The 21,120-nt window shown below is 37.3% G+C and overlaps 1 protein-coding gene and 1 pseudogene across 1 annotated transcript in view; one reads left to right on the forward strand and one right to left on the reverse strand.

The window, feature by feature from the left end:
* Window positions 1-21,120, reverse strand: part of TTN (titin) — a 295,008-nt gene that overhangs the window by 185,363 nt on the left and 88,525 nt on the right. The window contains 22 exon segments of the mRNA XM_039855355.1: window positions 782-1,063; window positions 1,290-1,568; window positions 1,814-2,101; window positions 2,204-2,482; window positions 2,595-2,873; window positions 2,995-3,273; window positions 3,373-3,654; window positions 3,797-4,075; window positions 4,196-4,483; window positions 4,609-4,887; window positions 4,993-5,271; window positions 5,381-5,659; window positions 5,755-6,036; window positions 6,129-6,407; window positions 6,524-6,811; window positions 6,930-7,208; window positions 7,309-7,587; window positions 8,021-8,299; window positions 8,411-8,692; window positions 9,224-9,787; window positions 11,508-11,786; window positions 12,565-15,015. Of these exon segments, the coding sequence (XP_039711289.1) occupies window positions 782-1,063; window positions 1,290-1,568; window positions 1,814-2,101; window positions 2,204-2,482; window positions 2,595-2,873; window positions 2,995-3,273; window positions 3,373-3,654; window positions 3,797-4,075; window positions 4,196-4,483; window positions 4,609-4,887; window positions 4,993-5,271; window positions 5,381-5,659; window positions 5,755-6,036; window positions 6,129-6,407; window positions 6,524-6,811; window positions 6,930-7,208; window positions 7,309-7,587; window positions 8,021-8,299; window positions 8,411-8,692; window positions 9,224-9,787; window positions 11,508-11,786; window positions 12,565-15,015 (8,634 nt within the window).
* On the forward strand, window positions 15,805-16,356 carry LOC120596863 (cysteine and glycine-rich protein 2-like; annotated as a pseudogene).

Below are 21,120 nucleotides of genomic sequence, written 5' to 3' on the forward strand. Positions count from 1 at the left end.
AAACAAAACCAAAAACCTAAGTATATTAATGAATATGATTTGCATGAGGTATGATGAAATCCTGACTTTGGGATTGAAATGTTTTGTATATAGTCTATAAATTAGACACTTGGGAGTCATCACAACATCTGTGCTCTAAGCCTTCCACTTTGACAAATGGTTATTGTAATAATTGTCTCACAACATGACAAACTTGGACTTTGTGACAAAAATATTGGAAAATGGCAGCAGAAAAAAACAAGTACTATGTGCACCAAGGTATAGTGATATAATTATTTAAAAAATAGAAACTAATTTTTTAAAGAGAAAAAAATATAAAATTGTCTTGTTTTAAATGTAAGGTTAAAATTTAAATTGTTCGCACCTTGTTTATAAGTAGCAAGTATTCCTTGCTATGAGTGAAAAATTAATATAATGATAAAATGATTATAGTGAGGATGATGATGTATTTATAAGTTGATTGAAGGCAAAAAATTTAAAAATGCTTATTTTTTTGTGTATATGTTTTTGTAACATAAAATTTGAAATGCTTGACTAATATGTTAAGTGATCAGAATTATGGCATGGGAATAACAAGAAAAATATCTCAGAATGATTGGCTACATGTAAGCAAATCTTAAGAAGAAATAACATTTAAAGAGGGGAAAAAATATGAATTTGGGAAAACATTCTATGATCTTAAATGGAAGCTAAAATGACAGTAAAAGAATAAAGAGCTATGATACCCAGGGAAGAAGAAGGTGGGTTTCAGGTAACGAGGAAAAGAAAAAGAAATCTCTACCTTTTACTATAACCTTGGTACTGCAGCTTGTGCTGCCAGCAGGATTCTGAGCTTCACAAATGAAATCTCCACCATCCTCAGTACCGAGACTGTTCATCTGTATGACAGCCACTGAGTCAATGAAAGTCATTCTGAATTTATCACTAGATGGGAGTTCATGTTCATTTCTGTACCACACAACTCTTATTTCTGGGGATCCAGTTATCTTGCATTCAAGTCGTGCTGAGTCACCTGCTTTCACTATTTTGGATGCTTCTAATTTCTTCACAAACTTTGGTGGCTCTAGAGAGTGAAGGAAAGAAGAGATTATGAGGAAACAGATATGAATAATAAAAGTTAAATCAGGAAGTATGTAGAAAGATAAAAATATGAACAATGCCTGGCAGATACAGTGTATTGTGTTAGAGAGAAGAGTACATTCTTAATTGGATAAATGTACTGTAACAGATCACAGAAAGGACCAGAGCCACAGGTTACACAGAAACATAAAACAATCAAATGTGCACACCTGTCACAAGCAACATCGTAGTACAAGAGTCGCTACCAACATCATTGGTAACTTGGCAAGTATATTGTCCAGTCTTGGAAGCATCCACTGAGTAGAGATTTAAGAAGCTAGTTGACCCTTCCAAGCCAATGAAACATTTAGGTCCTGAGACAAGTTCCACATCATCCTTAAACCACTTTATTTTAAATGGCGGTGTTCCTTTTAGTACAGCTTTAAATTCCACTGTAGAATCAGGTATGGCTTGCTGTCGCTCAGGTTTTACTAGGAAGCTTGGTGGTTCTATAGATTTTAAGAGAAATATATTTGATTAAAGTCCTGTAGTTGAATTACTTTGACAGTTTTATGGGCATATAAGAAAACATTATTGAAAAGAGGTAATGACCGAATATTTCTTGAACTTGGTAAATGTATATCTAAAGAAACAGGACTATTGAGACCTTTAACTCTAAAAGATACAAGGTAAGAGTCATACATTTGAAAAGCAATCACAAAGAAGAATCAAGAAGAGGTAAAGAAATTCCGACCTTTCACAGTTAGGATGCCACTGCATGCATCATCCCCTGCTACATTTGAGACTTTGCATGTATAATTCGCAGTATCTTCTAATTCCAGATTATTAACTTCCAGTGCCACAGTGCTCTCATGACAGACAAGTCTGTATTTTGCACTTGTAGATATTTCTTTTCCATCCTTAAACCACTGAGCACTAATAGGAAGTGAGCCAGAAACCTTGCACTCCATGTGAATAGAAGAGCCCAGAACTTTATCCATTTTGGTTAATTTTTTGGTGAATGATGGAGGAATATTTTCATCTGTCCAATGCAAACAGCAAAACAGATCCATTAATATGTTGCCATTTGTTTACAAAGGACGTAATATAAATAATCAAAGCTGATTGGGGCCAAGATACAAACCTAGCACTCTCAGGTAGGCATCACAGCTACTGCTTCCAAAGTCATTGTCCACCTTGAAGGTATACTGACCACTATCTTGCTTCATTACTGACTGAATCCTAAAACTGGCCACGTTATTTTCAAAGCTCATCGAAAAATATCTACTGGGCACAATTTGTTTCCCATCTTTAAGCCATTTTACTTTGAGTTCTGGTGTTCCGGCCACAACACACTCCAAGGTCACTGGGTCTTTCTCAGTAACATCAACGGATTTAGCTTTCTCTAGGATTTGAGCAGGTTCTGTAATAAGAATTAAAATGTGGATGAGTTGCATTGATAATTCCACTAGAAATAAGGAGTGCTTATGAAATTGTCTCCACAGACTAACTCTGAAAGGGAATAGCTTACAAACCTTGCACCAAAAGGAAAGCATAACATCTCTCGACTCCTGACTCATTCTTTGCTTGACACGTGTATCTCCCGCTGTGTCCATTATCCACAGCTCTGATCTGAAGTGTGGCCACATTGTTCACAAATGAAAGGTGAACGTTATCATCTTTGTCAAGAATCTGATCATCTTTTAGCCAGGTTATAGAAATGGGAGGAGAGCCTGCCACAGTACTCTGAAAGGTGGCAGAACTTTTCAAAACAGTGGTGATGTTTTCTATCTTCTTAATGAACGATGGCGGTTCTGTGATTAAATTAGATAGTGTGAAAAGAAGAGGTATATTTGAGCTCCCACCCATAATCATAAAATTAAGGAGCACTACAGAATTGTTCTTGGGCACCCTGCTGCTTCGTGTGTAACTGACCTTTCAGAGAGACTCTGGTGCTGCAAAGGCAGCTGCCACCTTCGTTGGCTACAATGCACTGGTATTCACCAGTGTCTGAAGGGTCACACTTGGTTATATGGAGATTAAACACTGACACTCTGTCAGTCAGGGTATATTTTTTGCCACTTCGAATTTCCTTGTTATTCTTCAGCCAAGTGACTTCAAACGGAGATGTTCCCATAACTTCACACTCCAGCTCCACGTCACTATCTTTCACTACTTCCACAGGCTTCAACTCCCTGACAAAGGTGGGAGGTTCTAAAGGTTCAAAAGGAAGACAGAGACTAGCTTACTCAAAGGAAGCCCCAGGCCTAGCCAGTAGCACAGCCAAAATGGAAAGTAGATCTAGTAACAAACCTTTGACTTTTAATTCAATGCTACAGCTTGCCGTGCCTGCGTCATTACGAGCTTCACAGACATAAGTCCCACTATTTTCTACCCTGGCACCAGAAATTTGGAAAGTGGCTAAACCATCAGTGAAGGAAATGCCATGTTTCTCAATGGCTGTTATTTCATTTCCGTCCAGATACCAAGAAACTCTGATTTCGGGAGTGCCTGTTATTTGGCATTCAAATGTTGTAGATTGTCCATTCCTCAGCACCAATACTGGGCTGGGCTTCTTAATGAATTGAGGAGGTTCTGAAGATGGGAGAAAAAAAGTCTGATGTTGAACATTTTAAAAAACAAAGACCAAAGAGCAAAATTAGTTTCTAAAGCCTCTTCCCACCCCCTCCAAGAAAATCTAGACAAGCAAGAAAGTGAAGAGATGCAGAAACCAGACCTTTCACAAAGATAGTGGCTTTACTGGTTGCTAGGCCAACATCATTGCTTAGTTGGCAAATGTAAGTCCCAGAATGAGCAGCTTTGGCTGAAAAGAGCTCTAGAACGGTAGAGGTGTCATCCTTCCAAACCGAGCGAGCTGCTCCTGAGTGCAACTCTTTGTTATCTTTAAACCACTTTATTGTCATGGGTGCTGTGCCACCCACAAGAGCCTTTAATTGAACCCTTGTATTGGGATTGACATCTTGTGACTGTGGCTTTTCCACGAAGTAAGGGGGTTCTGAGGTGAAAGAAAAAGAAGCAAAAGGAGAGAGGTTCAATTTAGAACTGAGCGATGAAGTAAGAATTAAGAAATGAGACAGTTATAAATTCTTGATAGGTGGAGATAAAAACTGCCAACCTTTGACTGTCAGGTGGCCACTGCACTGGTTGTGTCCTGCCTTATTAGTGGCGGAACAAGTGTATGTCCCACTGTCGGTACTTTCCAGGTGACTGATTTCCAAGAAGGCAGTATTGTCATAAAAAGAGAATTTGTATTTTTCACTAGCTGATATTTCCTGGTCATCTTTGAACCACTGGATGCTTATGGGATGTGACCCAGCCACTATACATTCTAAGTCAATAAAAGACCCCTTAATGCTATCCATTTTCTTCAGCTTTTTAGTGAATGAAGGAGGTATGATAAGATCTATGCAATAAAAAAGCAAAAAAAAAAAAATGTTAGATTAATTCACCAATTTGTATTTTCTCTAAAATTATGAGATGAGGAGCATAGAAATGCCCAGTTCCTCTCCACAGAAAAGCAATACCAACCTAGTACATTAATTCTAGCCTTGCAGCTGCTTCTCCCAACATCGTTTTGGACCTCAAAAGAATATTCTCCACTATCTTTCTTTTCTGTAGAAATAATCTTCAGTATAGAGACTGTGTCAGTGACACTGATTTTATATTTTTGGCCCAGGGTCAGTTCTTGGCCATCTTTAAACCATTTAGCTGTAATCTCCTTAGTCCCTGAAAATTTAACCTGCAAAGTGGCTGGGTCTCCTTGGGTGACATCTATAGACACAGCCTCCTCGGTGATTGTTGCAGGTTCTGTAAAAAACAAAGGGATAAGTGTGGGTTGTGAACTGCTCTGCTGAAAGGCCTACATCTGAACTTTTTTTTCCCTAAAACCCACAGCAGACTTTCTAAACCAACCTTTTACTGAGAGTAATGCAGAACATCTTTGTATTCCTGCATCATTTTTGGCCTGACAGACATATTTCCCATCATGCTTGACTTCGATGCCACTGAGGTACAGACTGGCCACATTGTTCTCAAAGGTCATTCTTATATTATTGTCTTCTGTGATTTCATCATTGTCTTTTAACCAAGTCACTGTGATTGGCAAGGAACCCTTCAGAGTGGCCTGGAAGGCAGCTGTGCCTCCTCGAAGGGAGCTGGTGCTCTCGATCTTCTTTACAAAGGTGGGGGGTTCTAACAGAAAAACGAATTCTTGATCAATACCAGCTCTATAGAAAAACTGGCATTAAAAAAAAAAAGTTGACTGCAGAAGAGCTAGTCCATCATGTGAACCAACACTAACCTCTTAAAGTCACCCTGGCACTGCAGGTGCTGCTGCCCACCTCGTTGGTCACCCGACACTGGTATTCACCAGCATCTGCAGCTACAAACTTGAGGATCTGCAGGCTAACCAGCTGATCCTGAATAAAGGTTTTATACTTTCTACCACTTCGCAACGTTGTGTTGTCTTTGAACCAAGTGATCTCAAAGGGAGGCGTGCCTGCCACCTCGGCCAGCAACATGACATCATATTCCTTCAACACTTCGATTGGCTTAAATTCTTTGGTAAAGTAAGGTGACTCTACAGTAAAAAAGGAATTATTTTGAGTTAATAGGGGAGGAATTTGTGGCATGGATTAAAACTTTGGTAACACAAGGGGCAATGTGAACACAAACCTTTGACTATTAAAACGCTACCACAGTGGTCACTGCCAGCCTCGTTTTGGGCCTCACACATATATTCACCACTGTCTTCGATGGCAACATCTGTAAGTCTTAGAACTGCAGTGGACCCCACAAAAGACATTTTGTGTTTGCTGCTCTCCTTGATTTCTCTGTCATTTGCAAACCATGTTATTTTAATTGGAGGAGTGCCAGTTACTTGGCAGGCTAGCTGGGTGGCATCTCCCTTCTTTAAGAGTTGTGATGGCTCTAACTTTTCAATAAATGTGGCAGGTTCTGTGGAAGGAAAGAAGTTATTAAGAGACTTAAGAAAGGGGAAAGAACTTAGGACAATGGTAGTATGATGATGTCAAGAAAACACTGCAAACCTTTTACGAATAAGTTTGCACTGCACTCCACACTTCCAGCGACGTTGCTGACTTTACAGGTGTATGTGCCTGAATCGGAAGTTTTTACAGCATAGAGTTCCAGGGAACTTTCTAAAGCGTCTTTAGTAATATAGCAGCTTCCACCGGAAACCAGCTCTTTGTCACCCTTAAACCATCTGATTGTAAGAGGAACAGACCCTTGGAAGGTGCTCTTCAGGCAGACTGCAGAGCCGGGCAGAACATCCTTTGATGCAGGTTTAGTTACAAAACTGGGTGGTTCTAAAGAAGGGGTAATAAGACAGAATTTCAAAGAGTTAAGCGGCGCAATCGAAGGGAAGAAGGCTTAATTCGAACATCGTCTACAATAAGAATGAAACGCAAAGTCTCCAGCCAACCTTGCACAACCAGGGCTCCGCTGCTGTCCTTGCTTCCCACGGAATTTGTGGCTCGACAAGTGAAATTCCCTGCGTCGTTCATGTCTACTCTGCTTATCTCCAAAGAGGCTGTGCCTTCCACAAATGCTATTCTGTATCTGTCGGAAGCAGCTATTTCTTTACCATCCTTAAACCAAGATACCCTCATTGGGAGGGAGCCAGCGATTTTGCAGTCGAGCCTGCAGTTTCCGCTAACCACACTGTCCACATTGCGTAGGGGTTTGGTAAAAAATGGAGCAATGTCTCGATCTGTTCACAGCACAAGAAAGGAAGAAAGGTCAGCATGGAAGAGTGCTCAGCGATTTTATTTTTGGTCATCTGTTGGTTTTCAAAGGACTATGTAGCATAGGTTTCTAGAGATACTGACCTAGTACAGTGAAAGTTGTCTCACAGGAGCTGCTGCCCACTTCATTGGAAATTTCAAACGTGTATTGGCCACTATCGTGTAGTTCAGCTGAATAAAATTTGAGTTGGGCAACATTGTTTTTAAAACTTATTCGATACTTTTTACTGGCAATGAGAGGTCTGCCATCTTTGTACCATTTGGGCTTGAGTTCTGGGGTGCCTGTGACTGTATACTCCAGCGTGGCTGGGTCTCCTGCTGTCACCTGGATCAGTTCTGCTCTCTCGACAATTTTGGCGGGTTCTATAATGGTATTAAACAGTTAGAATTCCAAAATATGTATTTTAGGGTTTCATTTTTAAGTGGAAATATTGGTTCAAAGTTAAAATGTCCCTACACGAACCTTTAACTATTAATTCCCCAACAGATGTTTGGCTTCCAGCTTCATTTTCGGCCAGGCATGTATATTTGCCACCCAGACTAATCTGAACATCGGGGATAATCAAGACCGCAACACCATTGGAAAAACTCATTTTGATTTTTCCGTCTTCTTTAATGATCTCTTGTCCTTTCATCCATGTGACAGAGATGGGTTCTGACCCTCTCACAGCAGCTTGTAAGGTAACAGTTTGTCCTGCTAGTGCAGTAAAATCATCTACTTTCTTTACAAAGGTTGGTGGTTCTAGTCAAAGGAAGAGAGCATACAAAACTTATCAATTTTCAAACAGTTTCAACACCATATATATTTAAGTGTTTTATCTAGATTACGTTTATCTTGTCCAACTGCTATCCCATAATATTGGTTAATTAGAAGAAGAAGAAATAAAATTGAAGAAGAATTACAATTCCATCCAAGAGAAAGAAGCAGAGAAGATACATGGTTATCAGCTGACGAAACGGCCTTTTATGTAGTTTCACTTTTGTTATTAGAGACTAAATATTTACCCTGGTCTCAAAACAAGACTAAATGAAGGTCACTGACTTTGTCTCCGAGGTCCCAGGTCAAATCAAAGGCAAAATATATTTTGAAAGGGAAAGTACCAGTTTTCCTTCAATGGGTTAAGAAAATTATTTTGACAATTTATTAAAGAGATATCAGTTTTTCAAGCACTAACCTTTTAATAAGTGTGTTGCGCTGCAGCCACACTTCCCAACTTCATTAGCAACAACACATTCATATTCACCGACGTCTGCGCTATTAAAAGAAAAGATCTCCAGAGACACAAGAGACTTCTGAGAAAATAACCTGTATTTTTTACTACTTCGAATTTGCTTCTTATCTTTGAACCAGCTAATTTCAAATGGTCCAGTGCCTGAGATTTCACACTGAAGGACAGCATTTGTTCCTCTCACTATGTCTGCAGGCTCAAGAGTTTTGACGAAAGAAGGAGGTTCTAAAAAGCATGAAAGCAGTGAATAAGTCACATGTTATGAACGAGTGAAAAGCATCTTTTCACAGAAAAACGATGGACGATAATGGACAAAACAATGGACTATAAACAAACCTTTGATAACTATTTCAGCGCTGCAGCTGTCACTGCCAACGTCATTTACTGCTTCACATGAGTAACTCCCACTGTCTTCAACTTTGACATCAGTAATATCAAGCACAGCCTCAGAATGGACAAAAGACATGCGGATTGTGTTACTCTCATTAAGCTCTTTGTTATTTTTAAACCAAGTAACCTGGATCACAGGTGAGCCTTTCAACTTGCAATGGAGGCGTGCTGATTCACCTGGGAGCATTAAATAAGAGGGATCCACCTTCTTCACAAAGGATGGTGGCTCTACATCAAGTTAACAAGAAAAGAAAAAGGAAAAGATAGCTGAAGCGTAATCTCCACAAAAGATAAGTAGACATATACAACAAAAAGACACAGCACACATAAAATATCTGCATGAAATTTCTGAAAAGGTTGTGGTGTTCTCAATAACTTTCCATATTTCAATGATTCTAAAACACTTTCTCAGTTTCTTAATTTAAAAAAAAAAAAAGAACAAACAAAAACAAAAATGAGCAAACTCCACTTACACAAAGAACAATTTTATAAAAGAAGAATAGTTAAGGATTTCCTAGACACTTGAACTTTTTAAAGCAATCTTTGTTAATGGCAGAATGTTTTAAAAGAACAAAAGTAAGTGAATTGTGAAGAAGATTGAAAAACTAAAATCAAACAAATGACGGGATTTCCCCCAAACTAAAAGTTTTGCTTGGATGAAATTATTTTAATAACAAAATGTACCGACTACATCGATGCTTCTACTGAGGCATCCTTTCAGAGAAGAAAGTGAAAAAATAATATTCACACATTTCTTACCTCTGATAGTCACCGTTGCTGTAGATGAGCTGCTTCCAGCCTCATTTGAAGCTGTGCAAACATAGGTTCCTGAATCTTTTAGTTTGGCTAGCGGAATCTCAAGCGATGCTATTTTATCTTCAAAATAGATCTTATAATCTTTCCCAGGTGGGAGTTTTTGCCCATCTTTATTCCATGTAACGGTGACTTTTCTGTCTTCATCTACTTGGCATTCAAGGTGGATCTTCTTATTGATAGCCGATTGCACAGGCTCTAATTCTTTAATGAAATGTGGTTTGTCGATTATGATCAGCTCAGCTTGGCAGATATCGGCTCCAAACTTGTTAGAAGCCTTACAAGAGTAAACTCCTCTATCTTGAATTGTAAGATTTGAGAGTTCTAAAATGTGTTTGTTTTCTGAATCCGAAATCTTGTGGTTAGGGGAAGGTGGTAGAGCAGCCCCATCTTTCTGCCAAATGGTTTCAATCACAGGAGTCCCTGTCACTGTGCAGAGGAACTTGGCTGCCTTACCCACAAAAGTTGTAATGGACTTAGGTCTGGAGAGAAAGGTTGGTGGATATGCCTCTGCAAAAGAAATTTTTCCAGCATTACGTTTTGTCCCCACCAAAGCTCTTGCTGTATTGCTATATTTCAAGAAAGAGAAAAATGAGTTATATCTTTAGATAGACTTGAGATGGTATTTAAAATAGAGTAATGTATTAATAAAATGAAAAGATTTGTTAAAAGAAAGTGATGAGAGTGTTCTTTATAGAAGAGACAGCACATTAAATGTTTCTATCAAAGGAAAGAACAGATACTCCTTTATTTAGTAACATTAACTTACTATTGTTAATGATTTGTCCATTTGAGAGCTGATTATTTGAATTATTTGATAAGCAATTCAGCTGATACTTTTATTCTGCCTAATTAGAAGACTGTATAAGGAAGATAAATAAAATGTACCTGAAGAATAGAAATATTAAGTGATAAAAAGTTTTAGTAGTTTTGTAAAGTCTCTCTAACCCTAATGTCAATAACTGGCAAAGCCTTAAATGGCTTAACTTTGAATGCAACCCCTCAAGTCATTTCAAGCTTGTCAGAATATTTATAGCAGTAATTTCCCATTTCTATACTGCATTTTGAAGCAAGCCTTTAGGACCCTCTCTTTCTGATCTTTAAAAAATCATCCTCCTTCCTCTTTCTTATTGTTTGAAAGGTATTAGTCCCATTACTGAATTGGCCTAATTTGGGTAAAGAAATTTCCAAGAGTGTCATGAAGAATAAAGCCATACATGCGGTTTCATGGAGACTCTGATCACAAAGTGAAAACCACAGGTCCGGTTGCCACAGACCTGGGTTTTATGTTTTCTGATATGTAAAAGATCTGTAGAGTAGAGAAAGCTACACAGAACCCTAACGTATCCAGGTCAAACTGATGTGCTACATTTGCCTTTCCCTTTCAGATTCTCAATGAAAAAGAAGATCAAGGAACAATCCTGCTCTGACATTAGTGCATGGCTTCTCTCGACAATGTGGGTTGTTGCTACTCCTGACTCTAAATCATAATTCATACTCACGCTTTCCCTTGGGAAGAAAGCAACAAAGAAAAAGAGAGAGAGAGAGCAGGAAATGAGGGAATGCAAACACTTGATGAGTATTAACTAATCAAAAGTCATTCGGGGAACTTAAATACTGGGAACAGAATATCTGTGTAGTTTACTCTTATTTTTAAATTAGGAACAAAGCTTAGGGTGAGAATCCTAGTTTACAGTCCTGTGCTAGCTCCCTGTCTCACATTAGGATTTGTTTAACTTTAGTTTTATGCTCTGGCTTTCCTCAGTGTGAATTCTGTTCTTAACTGGTTCCAATTATTAAATTCATTGGGATATTATATATTTTGTAGTAGCACCAAACTGTCCTGAAATTTTTTATATTAAGGGCCAAGCCGTCAGTAGTTATCCAAGAATTTCTTCTAAGCTAGTCATTAAAAAAAAGAGAACAAAACTAATAAAAACAAACTCCCTCAAAACCAAACTTTCAGGAGCCACTTCTCATTTGATTCCTTAACATTTGTCTCAAAATACTAAATTATATTTATTTTTTCCTTAGCCGTTGTTAGAAATACGACTGTAAATAATAATTTCTTGTCCGACATAGATTCTGCAGTATCTAGTCACCATGTTACCATCTAGGCTGTTGGTCTCTCCAGTTGGTAGGACAAGCACATCATGAACCTGTATGAAAAGCAAATTAAGCAACAATATGAAATGAGATGATAACACCCAATTCGATGTATGGCATTTACCTGTCACAGTTAGTGTGGCTGTACAGCTGACACTGCCATACTCATTGGAAGCTTTGCAGGTGTACTCGCCGCAGTCAACAACCTGGGTTCTCAGGATTTCCAGGCTGGAGACGTAATTTGAAGATCGAATAGAACACTTGTCACTCTCATAAATTTCTCGGCCAGCTTTAAACCACTGGAATCGGACATTGGGGGCACTTTGGATCTCACAGGTGAATTTGGCTAGGTGGCCCAGGGCTACTTCAAGGGGCTCGATTCTCCTCTTGATCACTGGGGCAGCTGCAAAGAGAAGCAGAGTCCATTAGCATGCCCCCGCATCAGGCATACCACATTTTTCTTTTCCTTCTAACTTTTGTTTCTGTTAATGAAGTAAGACAGTTGAAACTGGTGAGAAGGATTGCAGCAGTTTAAGACAAGTGACTGGAAAATGAGAAAGATCATTGAAGGCAAAAGGAGACAATAAGCAGCTTTCAACATATTCAATCAGTACTTTGCAGTGAATTGTGAAAAAAATTAAAATGTGATGCTATTGGCTCACGTGCGTAACAACATGATAACTCTTTAAATATACCATGCTGACTAGGAACATTGAGAATGTGAAAAAACATGACATCTTATATAAAGTGATAAGTGAAACAACAGCAAAAAAGAAATAGATACAAAAAACATAAATGGACAATTAATCATGGTTATTTTGAATTTATGGGTGAGAATGGAAATTTTAGAGTGGCTAAGTGTTCACTGACAGCTTTTTATTACATGGTATTAAAGTATTTCCATATGAAAATAAACTAAAAAGCATATGTATTGGTATTATGAAATATATGAAAACACGTTTTATTTAAAAAATAAGTAGTAATGTAGATATAACATATTACCCAATAAAGAGTAAAGGAAAAGGAGAAGAGTTAATAACCATGATTATGTCTGTGACTATTCTTACTCTAAATCAACTGCATTCTGGCAGTGGCAGATAAGTGAAAATTCAGTGATGCAACCTGAACATTACAATCCAGTGAATGTTAGAGCTTTATCCATTTAATCCTTAAAATCCAACCTCTTTTGACTACAGTGAGTTTTGCCGAAGTTTCTGTTTTTCCGTCGTCATTCAGGGCCTCACAGGTGTACTCTCCCTGATGTTCTTCTGTATTTACTTTGTCGATTACTAGTGTGTAGGTATTTTGATCTTGTAAACACTTGAACTTTTCATCTGAAGGCACCAGTTTACTCTCAAAATACCAGTTCACCTCTTTGGCGTTTGTTATGGATGACGTGAGGTTTACGATGTCACCTTCCTCAGCAACAGTGTCCACCAAGGGATTATGTATTATAGGACCAGCGTCTTTGATTAAGCTACCCTCAGATGGTCTTGGTAACTCATCTTGTTTTTCATCAGAGAGAGCAGCTGTAGCAACCACATCAGGGACAGCTGTGGTATCCACAACTTTGACCTGACTTTCCACATTAATGTAACTGACTTCTTCCATTGAGACCAAATATTTAGATTCGATTTCTGGTTCAGTGATTGCTTCAACAGTCTGTGAATCTGAAAAGGAATCCATTTCTTCTTGCAAGCCTGTTTTGGTTCCTTTCTGAATTCGAGGATCCTCAGCTGTTAAGATGTTTATTTCCTCACATATAATAGAGCACAAGGCATCCTTAAATTCAGTTTTCAAGTTAGCTATTTGAGGATCGATACCTTCAATAGCGATGGTTAATTCTTCTGTTAGAGACTTCCCTGAGGTAATAAGGTAGGTACACATAATGCGTTTGGGCTCTTGGGTAAAGTTTATGGCCTTGACCTCTACCTTTTTAATGTTTCTTAACCACTCAGAGAAAAGGCTCATTTGCTCAATGGCCACTGCTGCTTGCAAAGCCCTGCGGATCTGAGTTTTCAGGTTTAATCTTTGCTCTTCTGGAATACCAGAAAGCAAACTTTCCTTAGAAAGAATGTCACTTTCCCCAACTTCCTGCACGGCCTGTATTGCCATGGGTTCTTTCTTATACTCAATGGTTTGGTTAGGGGGCATTGCCAAGTTGTCAGAATGCTTTTCCTTGAATAGTACTTGCTCTTCTTCACATGCTAGTGGAAAACTTAAGGACTTGCCTTCCTCAGTCCTGGCCACGAAATCTTGCCCTGTACTTTCCAGTTGATACGCGCTTTCCATCAAAATTTCACTTTCTTCTGTGCACGTGTGTTCTGAAGGAACCTGGGGCTCATAGCTTATGTTAGAGACCTCAGTGTCAGGACCCTTGAAACTTTCCACGTGTCCCTCAGCTAAGTTCTGACTCATGATGAGAGCACTTTGTGCCTCTTGCTTTTGAAGAGTTCCCATTTGCTCTTTGTCCACTGAAGATACTGTCTTTTCTTTTGGTAAAAGTGCTTCCTCAACCCCAGAAGTTGGATATGAATGAGCTGGAGGTTCTTCTGTTAAAGATTGTAGATAACTCCCTTCAGGTTCAGCTAATAAAGTTTTCAGAGGCTTGACTGTTAATGAACTAATTTCTTCTTTGGATGTGGCACCAGGGAATATTTTTTCAGTATCTGATAGAACTGCCTGTGATGCAGCCTTCGAAATGGTGTCCTTTACAAAAGCTGCAATTCCTGGCTCTGAGTCAAATGCCTCAACTGCAGGGCCCTTTAACAACACCTGGGGAAAATCTTTAGGAGCCTCCGGTGTGGACTTGGCTTTGCAGGGGGCATCAGTCATGTCTGTGTCTTCCAAAAGCACAAGTAACTCTGCAGCACAGGTGGACTCACCCCACATATTCTCTGCTTTACAGACATAGAGGCCACTGTCTTCCTTCTGAGGGTCATTGACAATAAATGTCCCAGAACCCTCAGGATTATGAATGATAGTGTAATACACATTGGTGCAAAGCTGTTTATTTTCTTTGAACCACAAAACGGTGGGTGCAGGCTCTCCGATCACCATGTACTCAAAGACGGCAGGGACCCCCTGAGCACAGTGAATTGGTTTTAACTCTTTAAGGAAGTAAGGAGGACAAGGACCTTCAAGGTTTCCCAGAGGTTTCTCCACTGCTGATTCTGGTTCAGTTTCTTTGTGCCCCTGTCCTTTGGAATTTATTTTTAGATAGGCACTGCATATTGTCTGTCCATATTCATTACTGGCAATACACGTATACTCTCCCTCATCCTCAAGTTTTGTGAACAGAATGATCAAGCTATGATCATTACCATCGAAAACAAATTTGTAGTCAGCAGAAGGCGTTAACATTACTCCATTAAAGAACCACTGAATTTTAGGTTTGGGAATGCCAGTGACAGTAACAGACAGTTTAGCCACATCTCCTATGCTTATTTCAGCATTTGACACTTCTTTGATAAAAACTGGGACACTGCCTTCCTTTTTGGAATCAAATTTAGTTGAATGAACTGGAGGTTCAGACAAAAGTTCAAGTGTTTCATTTCTATTAGATAACTGAAGGTCAGAGCTATAGGTCTGGAGTCCTTCTTCCTCAGCAGACAGAAGACAACTAGAAAACTCTGTTTGGGGAAAAATGATGATTATTTTACTATCAATTTCATGTAACAACAATAAAAATAAAAGTCAAAGAATTATGCACCAACTGGTGGCCTTCTTCTGCTTTATTCCTGAAATCATTAGATTACCCTGAGATTAATAATCTATCAAAAAGCACATTTCTAATTGTTTAATCTTAGTTTACTGTATCACACTATGTGATTATAAATACTAATGCAACTTTTAGTCCACTTCATTCGTATTAGAGTCTGTAAATTTTAAAGATGTTTTTACACATTTCCCTTTGTAATATAATCCCAATTCTAAAGTTTGAAAAACTGCTGGCTAAATATTTATAATAAAGGAATCCAGCATTATTTAAATCACTTTCTAAAAAAGATCCAGAATTATTATTTATATTTAGAATTTTCTTGCATTTAAAAATATCCTCATTATCAAAATGGAGACCAATTATTTCCAAAATAAAACATCTGTGTCCCAGTTACTGCTTATAAATCAAGGCCATTATTAAAAATAAGGGGCTACAGGAAATGTTTAACTTGAATTTGTAAGAGAACTACTGTTTTCAGTTACTAGAAATGCAGGCCTTCTTTTGCCTGTGTAAATTGCACAGTACTTCAACAAAGCTTTTATAATAAGACTCAAGTTACTAACTTAATGGGAGAATCAGAAATGAGAGAAAACAACTCCGACATTAAAAACTTGATCGTGGCTCCCTGACTCCCCTTGTGCTCCTCCCCCTGCCTCCCTTAACTCCGCCCATGGTGCTTGGTCCTACCTCTAGACTTAAAATGCCCCTCTGGGGAGGTGGGAACAAGTCTGGGGCTGGTGGGAGGACCCTGTGCAATGAGAAAGAGGTGCAGTGTGATGGGAGAAGCTTCCATGGATGCTGCTTTCTCTGCATGGTTTGCAGGTGAAATTTAGATAGTATAAAAGTGACAATTCATGATAAAGAGATCAACTGCAACTCCTGCTACGGAAAGAAGTATGAGCCAAAGGCGTTAGCATGCTCAACAAGGATATGGAGAGATTGGGTATCAAGCCAGAGAATGTTTAACCTAACCGGCTTGCAACAAATCCAAACACTTATAAATTAGCTCAGAAATACAAGATGCTGAGAAGTGGTCCAGATGTGTAAATTTTGTTAGTGCTGCTGAGAAGGTAATTGGAGCTAGAAAGCTCTGGCACAAAAACTGTTTCCAATGTGCCAAGTGTGGGAAGAATCAACAGCTCTGAGTGAGAAAGAAGGTGTAATCTACTGTACAGGATGCTACGCAAAGAACTTTGGGCCCAAAGGATTTGGCTATGACCAAGGAGCAAGAGTTCTTGTTCATGCTCAATAAAGGTGTGAACTTAAAACTGAGATCACACACTGAGAATCACTACATAATCTAGACACAGATAATCTAAAACTAAACTCCTGTGAATTTCCATTAGCACTTCAGTACTGTATTTTACTCTGTCCTTGAACAGGCTGCCTGGCTAGTAGGAAGAGAGCACTGTATCCTTTTGCTTTACTTATCAGCATTTTCAAGAACCATTTTTTTTTTTTTTACATTTTAAATAAAACTTCGGCTTGAAAAAAAACTTGATTATATTTTATTTTGCAAGAAATACCTATACATCATTATGGAACAGAAAAACAAAGCAGTGAATAACAGATACTCTTTAAATAGTGTATTGGATGACAAGATGAAAGATTTGTAATTTGATAGCAAAGCATTAGGTTTTCATTAAATCTATTAAATATATAGAACAGCTCTGTTAATACTAGTTTTACTGCTTTACTAAAAAGCAGTTTTATTATTTTATTTGTTCACTACACTTGCATCATATGAAATAGTCTTATGCCTTAATTCTTTTTTGTTCTAGTGTATAAGCATTATAAGGCAGGACTCTAGTGTCTGTTAGTTGTAAATGTACTGGTAAAACTTATTTACAGCATGTAGAATACATATACTTTTATTATTTCAATTAGTAGTCATAAAATCATTAATTTATTTCACATACCAATGGTGACCACTTAACTTTATGTTTAATCTATAATATGTTACTCATGTCACCTCCCCCTTTACTTGAACTGCCGAAACATCTGTAAAGGGAATGAATGTGAATGTGGTTAAAATACTCCTCCTCACTAAAATCTTGAAATATTTTCCCTTACCTTTAAACATGGTATATTAACCATAAAACAGATAGGAAATGGAACACAAATGTGCTGAAACATGAAAAGTGTAGTTAAAAATACATGTTGTAGGAGCAGTTAAGAATTATGTCTAAACATTACGATGTGTAATACAATGAATTCTTTATCCAACATCAGAGAAATTAATATTTCAGGCTTTTAAGTTATGTGCCATTGAGTCAGAAAATTAAAAAATTCTATTTAATTATCTATAACAATTAATAAATAAGCCAAGTGTGGGCAAGGCTTACTTTTCTTTATTCATTATTATTCTGCATATCCTCAAGTCGAATGCATTTGAGAATAACAGAATTATAATGAGTAAAGTCAAATAAGGCCCTCCTTCTTATGTGAATAAAAGTATATTTTTCAGCCTTTCATGCAAATCCAATAAGGCATTAAAACTTTTTTTTCTTACTTCCTTTCCTTTCCTTTCCTTTCCTTTCCTTTCCTTCCTTTCCTTCCTTTCCTTTCCTTTCCTTTCCTTTCCTTTCCTTTCTTTTCCTTTCCTTTTTCCTTTTTCCTTTTTCTTTTTTCTTTTCTGTCTTTCCTTTTAAGAAACAGGTTTTGAACTGTTGCTATGCTCTATAACACTTGGGTAAAGTGTGCTTGTCATGTTTATCATGACCTGAATTTCTAATTTATTTAAACCTCCATTATGTGACTAAAAGTAGAATAAATCCTTAAGTCCCTAAACTATAGAATATAATTTTATTTCAGAGATTTAGAGTGTACCATATTACATCTATAATTATTATCACAGATATTGTGTACTCACTGGTTGAAACAGAAATGATTGTTCCACCATAGTGTATCTATCTTAATGAGTTTTGGTGACTCAAAACAAGTAAAACAAGATTTTTTTTTTTTTTGCAGGGGGAGGATATAGAAGTGAGGGATGGGGTGGGGATATAAGCCTGACTGCTCTGTCTATATTCTGTATATACTCCAAATTGCTTATGTAAGTTGGAAGGCTTTTAGGGAATTCCCATTGTGAGAATAAAAAAAAGGTAATAGATAAAATAAACATAGTAAGCATAATTGGAATGAAAGAGTATATGAATTCTTTTAAAAATTAAATTTAAATTAAATGTTTAGTTTTTTTAGAATTAAATTAGAATTAATATGTTTAATACAATTACGGTACTTAAAAATTGCTCAATGCAAGGGACAAATATAGTCATTAAGTAACAGTGAATAACTTATGAGTTGGGGGAGGGAAGATTTATAGTTTTATTACTATATTCTATTGTTTCTCTCATCATCTGTTGCAAAATTAAAATTTATTTCAAATCACATTAAGAAAAATTACAACTGGGATAACATATAGAGTTAAACAATTAACTCTGAGAAATTTTGGTCCAACCCCTCATTTTCAGATTAAAAAAAAAATTGAATTACAACATAATGAGAAGATTTATGTTCACATTGGTACATAGATACAATACCAAGGATTTTGTGAATATATTAAAATTCTAATTTTGAAAAACAAAAGATGTCACTTAGAAATATATATAAATCTTGAATCTCGAATGCTTATTAATTTCCAGTTTTAAAACTTTAATTCAGTGAAAATGACAGGAAAGCTTACTATCTTGTTATTTGTATATAATCTGAAACACAGATAACCATATTGCCTCCTAATTTTAAAGACTCTGAAATTGGACTGCAGTTTGAAATCTATATAAATGTTATACAGTAGTTTACTTTTTCCTCAGGCAAATATTAATGCTGCATTTTATACTTGACACCATCTAGAAAATTGAGAAAATGAGATTTTTTCCAAAAGTGGAAAGCTCTTTATTTGCACATTCTGCAAATATCCAGATGAACTCTATCCAATCAGTACCACTCGCCCCTTCGAAACCAGCAAGAGTTAAGAAGAGAAATATTAATAATGAAAATATTTTTAAAGAGCCAAAAAATATATTAAGATTGCAATGTAAAACTGATTATAGACTTAGTTACTTGTTTCTGTCATTTATCTAAGTCCAAGTAAATAAGCATGGATTTGGCTGCAAAAGGGTTATAATTTCACAAATAAAATACTCAGAGTGGAGAGATTTTCACTTACCAATGTCATTGCATGGTCATCTGACAAGATCTCCTATTTTACATTTTACTTTACATATAGTTTAGCTTCTAAAAGGGAACGCATTCTGCTGAAACGCTTTGGGGGAGGAGGATAGAATGAGAGTAAAGTAGAAACACAAACAATTAGGTAGCCAAAGAGATATTTAATTGCGCTTGATTTTTCACAGCATAATTGACACAAGTGATGATTCCACAGTTTAGATAACAGAATATTTACAAGTGTTACAAACATGAGGTGTTTACATGGAGAAAATGTTTTCCCAGGGGACTTCAATGTAATGCATTCAAATAGAGTTGACATATTTTGAAATTTATTAAATCTATATAATTTAGAAATATGAAAGCACTCGAATCAATTGTGATAATTACTGAGGCACTAAAACATCGTACGAGAAACTTTAAATTAGGGTGAGTGCTGCACAGGTCTCAGCCATTCCTGATTTGTTTGTAGCTACACACCTGTATTCACCTTCGTCATCTTTTACTAAGCTTGTTATGAATAAATTGTGAAACCCTATACCACTTTCTTCAGTACTGAACCTTGCTCCTTGCATCAGTTTCCCATCTTTGTACCAGTAAACTGTGGGTCTTGGAGAACCACGAACTAAACACTGAAAATAAGCCACTGTGCCTAATGGTGCATAACAGTCAGAAATACCTTTGATAAACCTGGGAGGCCCTTCTACAACCTGAAATTCAAAAAAGCTGTCTGAATATTTGTGTTTTAAGACTAATTCTTCCTTCAAACTGCTTAAAGTCACTTTACTTTTCTTTGTTATCATAGCAAATATTGCAGAATCTCCCATGGTGAGAAATCCCCGACAGAGAGCCTCTCCTACACAATTCACAGCTCTGCACCTATATGTTGCACTATCAGAAAGACAGACGTTTCGAATTTTAAGGGTGTGATTTCCCTTCTCTTCACTAATCACATACTTAACATTATCTGGCTCTATACACATATATTCTTTATACCATTTAACTTCTGGATTAGGGATGCCTATGACTGAGCATTTGAACACAGCGTCCGAATTTTCTGGAACTTTAAAATCACAAATAGGCATTATAAAACGAGGAGGCATTTCGAATACTTCTAAGTCAATTTTCAGATCTTTGTCTTCTTCCCCTCTTGAAGCCATATTTGGATCTGCTAAATTCAATGGAAGAACATCTAGACTCACAATCATGCTTTTATGATCTGGAGTAAATTCAGGAACTGTGACTATTTTCACTTGCTTTTCAAATTCTTTAACATCTTTTTCACTTAATTCAACTTCCAAGACAATTTCTTGAGGAGAAGGTGTTCTTGATGATGCAGTATTTTCCAAATCAAATTCCATGACATGCTGATGTGTTACCGGAGGTGGGAGTGCCACCACTCCTTCTTTTTGGGGTACTATGTCTACATTTGCAAAGCTCTTTGCTTCCCCTATGATGTTTACAGCATGGCACATGTACTCTCCTCTATCTCTTTTTTGAATGTTAGAAATTTCCAAAGAACACACATTCCCCACCCTTTCTATTTTAATTCTTTCATCTGGCTCTAGCAAAGATTTGTTTCTATACCATTTCACACCGGGAACTGGAATGCCCTCAACTTCAACGATGAAGCCTAATGTTGTATTTTCATATATCTTCCTTTTGGTCAGAGGTTCAATAAAAGACGGAGGCATTTCATTGTCTTTTGGTTCAATGGATTCATTTGGTGTGCCAAATGAATCAGAACGCCACATTTCATGAGCTGAACTTCTCTCTCCTGTAGGAGTATGGAAATGTTCATTTGGTGTACTGTCTTCTCTTTCTATTTTTGATGGGTACCTTTTAAAGT

This window comes from Pteropus medius, unplaced genomic scaffold (genome assembly GCF_902729225.1).
Source record: "Pteropus medius unplaced genomic scaffold, Ma_sr-lr_union100, whole genome shotgun sequence".
Classification (NCBI taxonomy): domain Eukaryota; kingdom Metazoa; phylum Chordata; class Mammalia; order Chiroptera; family Pteropodidae; genus Pteropus; species Pteropus medius.